At 52.2% G+C, this 7045-nt stretch overlaps 1 protein-coding gene across 2 annotated transcripts; it reads left to right on the top strand.

The window, feature by feature from the left end:
- The first annotated feature begins 2404 nt into the window (after positions 1-2404).
- On the top strand, positions 2405-6789 carry HDHD3 (haloacid dehalogenase like hydrolase domain containing 3). 2 transcript variants are annotated; one of them, XM_027769487.1, is made up of 3 exons: positions 2405-2558; positions 2659-2758; positions 5199-6789. In XM_027769487.1, exon 3 carries the CDS (start codon positions 5361-5363, stop codon positions 6123-6125), a length of 765 nt encoding a protein of 254 aa, XP_027625288.1. In that variant the 5' UTR covers positions 2405-2558; positions 2659-2758; positions 5199-5360; the 3' UTR covers positions 6126-6789. The 2 variants fall into 2 exon arrangements, with proteins under 2 accessions (XP_027625288.1, XP_006142821.1); XM_006142759.3 differs by lacking the exon at positions 2659-2758.
- Positions 6790-7045: the final 256 nt, after the last annotated feature.

The following is a 7045-nucleotide window of genomic DNA, read 5'->3' as shown; positions in this document are numbered from 1 at the left end:
ATCTAATGGGTTAGGTTTGAGATGACCCTAAAAAGTGGATAATCTCAGACATTCTCAGCCTCTGTGAAATGCAGATGGACCTCTGGTCTCCCAATCACCCTTCCCACCCCCACTGCTCGACTTAGACATGTGACACAAAACCAGTTTTGCAGGTGAGTCCCTGGAGTCAAGCCCTCCCTCAGGATAAGGTCTATGTGTCTCCTCCCAGGCCTGAGCTCCATGAGGGTGAGGTGGGTCTGAATGCAATGAACAGCCTTGGAACACAGAAGATTTTGTTTAGTAAAAAGGGGGTGGGAGGTCACGGGTGGCATAGTAATTAGGGCACTGGAATTCCACGTAGCTAACTGGGGTTTGAGTCCCGAATCTGGAGGTTAAAACTGACACTAAGTGTGTGTGCGTCCGTGCCTAAAAGCCCAAGAGGAGAATGGAGGAGAAGGGATTGTGGCGTGGTCATCCCCACTGGGGAGGAGGGGGGAGATTTCTCTCTTTCTATCTCTGTGTTTCTTTCTGTCTCTCCAATGAACACTCACACCCTAGAGCAAAAATCTCTCAAAAAGAAAAGGAGGGGGGAGTAGTGGAAGGGAGAAGAAAAAATCGTCTGCATGTTTTCATGCTCCTACAAGAACATCTGATAACAGGCCATCTCCATAGCCTAGTGGTTAAGGGAGACAATCCAGCACAGCCAACTGCATGGTTCGAGTCCTAGAATGGGAACTTGAAAAACATGACAGACGTGTGTGCCCAAAATTCCAAAAGGAGGGAGAAATGGAGGAGAAGGGATTGCTATGTGACCATGCCCCACGTGCTAGGGGCCCAGGGCCCCGGGGGGGGGGGGGGGAGGGGGGAGGTGCTTTCTTCCTCTTCTCTCTGTCTCTCGCTGATGAGTATACACATCCTCAAATTAAAAACAAACAGCAAAATGTCTGATAGCACTGACCAAGATCATCACCACAGCAACCCTTGGTGCTTAAGACTGGAGGTGAGGAGGCTGCAGTGTCTTTTCCTGGTGCTTAAGACTGGAGGTGAGGAGGCTGCAGTGTCTTCCTCTTCTCCTGTCACCCACGAGCCCACGGCCCTTGCTCAGTAAGCAGGCTGGGGCCCCAGCACCTTTGCTCCCGCCAGCTTGTCACCTGGCTGCCTCATTACCATTTAGACTTTGCTCCGTCCCTGACCACCTCATCAAGAGCCCACTGGACCCTCAGTAACTGTGGACAAAACATTGGTTTATTGCCTCATAGCACATAGCACCTTCTGAAACCATTTTGTTGATTTACTTGATTTTTGCCCACCCCTCCTGTGTCGCTGGAGGCAAGAACCCAGTTTCCCACTGTATCCTCAGAGAAAGCAAAATGTGTGTGGGTGCGGTTGGGGGAGGAGGGGGCAAAGCAGACACTGAGCAGTTGATTAATAAACCAAGCTGAGGGAGCAGGTCTTTGCTTTTTACTTTGTACAGTTGTATTTTTTAAAAGAATTTTTTATTTCATTTTATTTATTCATTTATTTAAATTTGACCCGAGAGAGAGAGAGAGAGAGAGAGAGAGAGAGAGAAAGTGAGAAAGCAAGCCACCAGGTCCAGGACTCGAACCGTGGTCGACCATGTGGGAGTGTCCAGCGCCTTAGCCACTATGCCACCTGCTGGTCCCTACACTTGTATTTTTAAGTTCTTTGAGATAAACAAGAAACCTCTTAGCCAAGAGAGATTGATTGATTGATTGATTGATTTTAAATTCTGCCAGGATGCACACACATGTGCACTGTGAGTTTCTCAAGGTTGGCACGCAGACCATCCAGTGGACCATGTGGGATCCAGCCACTTTAACCACTATGCCACAGGCTAACACTCTTTTTGCTTTAAAAGAATGATTAAAGCAGCCACGTCGGTACGGGTGAGGCTACCCTCAGCAAATTGTGTGAGTTGGTAAAGTCTCCAACTGAACTATAAATTCCCTCTGAGTAGTGACTGGGGAGTGGGAGACCAAAGAGGGGCAGAGCTTTGCCCAAGGTCAGGCCAGCACAGCGCTCTGCAAGCCCGGCCGGGACACAATCGCCCGATTTCCAGGTCAGCCTGGGCACTCCAAGAAGAGTCCAGTCCGAGGGAAGTGGGGGCCCCCCGGGGCAACGGAGGGCTGAGTTGCGGAAGGAAGGGGGAGGAGACGAGGACCGCGAGGGCCTGGGGTGGTGGAGCGAGCTTAGTGACGGTGAGAAGCGTGGTGGGAGGGTGAGAGAGCGGGGAACCAGGAACCGAGGAGGGGATAAGGAGACAAAGGCGGAGAGGTGCGGAGTGACCAAAGGGAAGAGCGCGATGAGCAGGGGAGGTGACAGAGGGGCGTTGGGAGCTGCACCCGGGGTCAGAGCCGGGAGAGGCGGGGCAGAGGGCGGAGCGCTGATGGCGCGGGGCGGGGTCGAAGGCGGAGCAACGGAGGGCTCCCGGCGCGGCCCACGTGAACGGGGCGGAGTTAGAGCCCGACTTTCTAGTTGCCAGGCCCGCTCTGCCCCGGTGGCCGAGTCTGCACAAACCCGCGTGGAGCCGCCTCCTGGCCCGGCTTCCCTGCCAGCAGGTGAGTCCTGGGCCCCGGCGGGCGTGGAGCTTGGGGGCGCGCTAGAGCGGAGAAGAGGACCCAGGAGGCCGGCCAACGTCCCTAACATCTTGCGCCCTAGGTCACTCTGCCGACAGCAGCTACGGGGAGAGTGCATTTAACTTAACCCAGAGAGGGCAGCCTAGCCTTACCTCCACCGAGCCCTGGGGATGAGGAGCGAGGTGAGCAATTCAGGCCTGAATTGCAGCCCAGAGGCCCCAATCCGGCTTCCAGAAAGGGAAACCGCCGTGGGAACCCTTTTTTCTAGTCTGAGCGTGCTGGGGACTCCGTGTGCTTTGGGTCATGTTCAGGCCCCTTCCCAGACCTCCATCTACCCACCTGCAAAACGAGAGGTCTTTGCATGGATCCCTCAGCTCCGGACTGAATCAAATTGAGGTCCTTGGCACACTTTCCCCAAGCCCATCTCCGATCCAGCTGGCAGCCCTCTGTACTCTCTGGTCCCTCAGGTTCCAGGATTGGCTGAATCAGCCCTGACTGGGGCAGGCGGCAGCACCCAGCCCTGGACAACAGGCTGAGTAGTTCGTTTCCTGTGCATGCAGTCACTGATCTCTCTGTTCTCCCAGGCTGGCAGCTGTCATTAACCCCAGTAAAGATGAAGAAGCTGGGGCCCAGAGAGGGTTAGAGACAGGCAGGAACTGCCCGCTCTGTCCTGTACTGTACAGGTTCACCAAAATCAGGTATTTTAAAATCCAAATATGTCTGAACATGGTGTGGTAGAGAGAGGGCTGGTCAGAGAGCCTGGAAGTTTGGGTTCTAGTCCTGGTTGTGCCACTGACTCGCTGTGACCTTAGGCAAGCATCTGTCCCTCCCTGCTCAACAGTCAGGATGTTGGTCTGGTCATTGGCAAGCCCGCTGTCCTTGACATGGCTAATAATGTTAATAGTAATAGCAATCAGAATAATGGTTTCCTTACTGCCACTTACGAGGCCCAGCTTGAGCTGGCTCCTGTCTACTCAAAGCCCCAGACTTCTTGCCCTGCCGCAGGGCTTTTGCACTTGCTATTTTCACTGCCAGGAACACTTAATCACCTCTACTTTCTGCATACTCATTCTTCAGGTCACTGAAACCTCTTGCTGAGGACATTTTTGACAACTATTAGGTCGTTGTAAAAGTCATAAAGTATTTTTCTACGCAAAAATGTGTCATGACTTTTCCAACAACCCAACAGAATAGGTCCCTGGACTTACATCATCATAGTGCATACTGCCTTTTTAATTTTTTTAAGAGATATTTTTGCTATAGGACACGTGTGCTCACCAGAGAGACAAGAGATAGGCAGAAAGAAAGGGAATCGTTCCTCCCCCACCCCCACCCCTGGGGAGATGGTCATACCACAATCCCTTCTCCATTTTCCTCTTAAGATTTTGGGCAGGGACCAGCAGTTAGCGCAATGGCTATGTCATTCGACTGTGTTCCCATGTAGTCAACCGCAGTTTGAGTCCCGGACCTAGCAGCTTAAACTCGCGCCGGGCGCGTGTGCATATGTGCCCAAGATCCTGAGAGGAGAATGGAGAAGGGATTGTGGCGTGGCCATCCCCCCTGGGGGGTGATTTCTCACTTTCTGTCTCTCTCTGTCTTTCTGGCAAGTGCACTCGCCCTATAGCAAAAACCTCTCAAAAGAAAAAAAAAAAGATTTTGGGCACTCATGCACACATACTGTCAGCATAAGGTTTAAGCTGCCAGGTCCAGGACTTGAACTACGGGTGACTACATGGGAGTCCAATGACATAACCATTATGCCATCTGCTGGTCCCCATACTGCCTTTAATGCATTTGTTTGTGTAGTTCTTTGTCTAATAACTGTATCCCTTATTTGATATATATTTTTTAAAAATTATTTTACTCATTTATTTATTTATTATTTTTTCATGAGTTTTGCCAGAGAAAGACAGAGAGTGAGAGCGAGATAGAGAGAGAGAGCAAGCTGCCAGGTTCGGGACTCAAACCGTGGTCGCCCATGTGAGAATTCCAGTGCCTTAACCACCACGACACCTGCTGGCCCTATATATATAATGATAGTATGTGAGAGAAGTACCCTGGACAGGTCTTGTCACACATGATTCCCTTTCCCGAGCCCTCTAGCTCGGGATCCTGGGCACCCATGCACATGTGCCCTGTGTGTTTCCAAGCCAATGCATGGATTCGAACCCATGGTCATTATGACATCAGCCTTGCAGGGCACTTGCATTACCACTGTGCCACAGTGGCCAGGTGCTGTAGAATGGATGTTATAGCTCAGCTTCCTGTGAGGTTCTCTCACACATGAGACAGGCATGCTTTCCAAGGGGCAGCACCCGAACTTTTTTTTTTTTTTTTGGAGAAGTTTTCTTGCTATAGCGCGTCTGTGCTCGCTGGAGAGGAAAGATTCAGAGAGATAGAAAGCAAGAAATCACCCCCCCGGGGGGGATGGGCATGCATGCATATGCGCCTGGTGTGAGTTTCAAGCCACCAAGTCCAGGGTTTGAACTGTGATCGACCATGTGGGGAGTCCAGCACCTTTACCACTACATCACCTGCTGGTCCAGCAGCACCAGAATTTGAACCCAGTCTATCTGACTCAGGGCCTGAATTTCCACCTTCCCTGCCTGTTTCTCATTCCAGGATCTCACACTGAATATATTTCTAAAGTGCCTGTGTCAGCCAGCAGATCAGACCACAAGGCCTGCAAGAGAAGCCTGAGGCTGTGGAGGGCTAGTCTCGCCAAGCTCGGCCTCCCCTTGGACGGTGGGACCTGAACAAAACTAGGTGGACCTGGCCGCCTCCATGGCACACCGGCTGCAGATACGACTGCTGACGTGGGACGTGAAGGACACACTGCTCAGGCTCCGTCACCCCGTTGGGGAGGAATATGCCTCAAAGGCCCGGGCCCATGGGCTGGAGGTGGATGCCATGGCCCTGGGACAAGCCTTTGGGCAGGCATACAGGGCTCAGAGCCACAGCTTCCCTAACTATGGCCTGAGCCAGGGCCTGACCTCCCGCCAGTGGTGGCTGGATGTGGTCCTGCAGACCTTCCATCTGACAGGTGTCCGGGATGCCCAGGCTGTGGCCCCTATCGCTGACCAGCTATATGAGGACTTAAGCAGCCCCTGCAGCTGGCAGGTACTAGAGGGGGCCGAGAGCACCCTGAGGGGGTGTCGCCAACGAGGTCTGAGGCTGGCAGTGGTCTCCAACTTTGACCGTCGGCTAGAGGACATCCTGGTGGGTGTGGGCCTACGGAAACACTTTGACTTTGTGCTAACCTCGGAGGCTGCTGGCTGGCCCAAGCCTGACCCCCGCATTTTCCATGAGGCCTTGCGCCTTGCTCATTCAGAACCAGCAGCGGCAGCCCATATTGGAGACAGCTACCACTGTGATTATCAAGGGGCTCGGGCCGTTGGCATGCACAGCTTCCTGGTGGTTGGCCCAGAGCCTCCCGACCCCGAGGTCAGGGATTCTGTACCTGAAGAACACATCCTTCCCTCACTGTCCCATCTCCTGCCTGCCCTTGACCGCCTAGAGGGTGCAGCCCCAGGGCGTGGAGGCAGGTGAGGGAAGAGGCAGGTGAGGGAAGTGGCCGGACCCTGAACCATGGAGAAAACCTTAAACAAACACTGGAAACCAGAGCCCCTCAGGTCTGGACTTTGCACATGTCCCTGCAGCCTCCATAATCACAGTATAAAGCAGTGAGGGCCAGGCTTTTAGCCTCGCTCTGCTAACCAGCTCCTGAGCTCTGAGTTCTCACTCTCAGTCATGCCATACGTCCCCCTCACCTCCGACAAAGTTCACTGAGAGCCCACATAGCTTCAAAACCAGGCACTTCCTGCTGGGAACCATGTGATGGAATAAGGATGTAACCAAGAGAAAAACAAGATTGAACGAGGAAACACATTGCATAGCAACCAGTTGGGACAGTCTTGGGAGCATGAAGTCTGGAACACTGGACTGAGATGAGCATGTATAATTGTGGGTCATTAATCTCAAGACAGACCCAACAGGAAAGAATCTATGCATTGTCCCCCTGCCGGGAACCATAGGATTGTTTGCCCAGATAATAGTCATGGCCTATGAGTTCATTTTTCTTCAAGAGCCTGCAGCTCTTCATGAAGCAGATGGAGAACATTCTCCTTACTCCCTGCTTAAGATAGTATAAATTTGGGGCCGGCAGGTGGTGTGGTGGTGAAGGTGCTAGACTCCCACATGGCTAGTCATGGTTCAAGTCCTGGATCTTTGCTTTCTCACTGTCCCTCTCTCTCTCTCTGGTCAAATTAAAATAAAAATAATGGGCCAACAGGTGGCATGGTGTGTAGGGGTGCTGAACTTCTGCATAGCCAACTGCAGTTCGAGTCTTGGACCTGGCAGCTTGCTTTCTCACTTTGCCTCTCTTTCTAACCCTGCCCCTCTCTGATCAAAATTAAAATAAATAAAGTTAAATAAGTCTAAAAAAATGAATTAAATAATTCTTTTAAAAA

The sequence above is a fragment of the Tupaia chinensis genome, unplaced genomic scaffold, assembly GCF_000334495.1.
Source record: "Tupaia chinensis unplaced genomic scaffold, TupChi_1.0 Scaffold000081_1, whole genome shotgun sequence".
Lineage (NCBI taxonomy): Eukaryota > Metazoa > Chordata > Mammalia > Scandentia > Tupaiidae > Tupaia > Tupaia belangeri.
The sequence above is the reverse complement of the archived record's forward strand: the minus strand, read 5'-3'. Positions and strand labels throughout refer to the sequence as shown.

Coding starts and splice junctions, on each gene's coding strand:
- HDHD3 (XM_006142759.3), top strand. CDS start 5,361: ATGGCACACCGGCTGCAGATACGACTGCTGACGTGGGACGTGAAGGAC.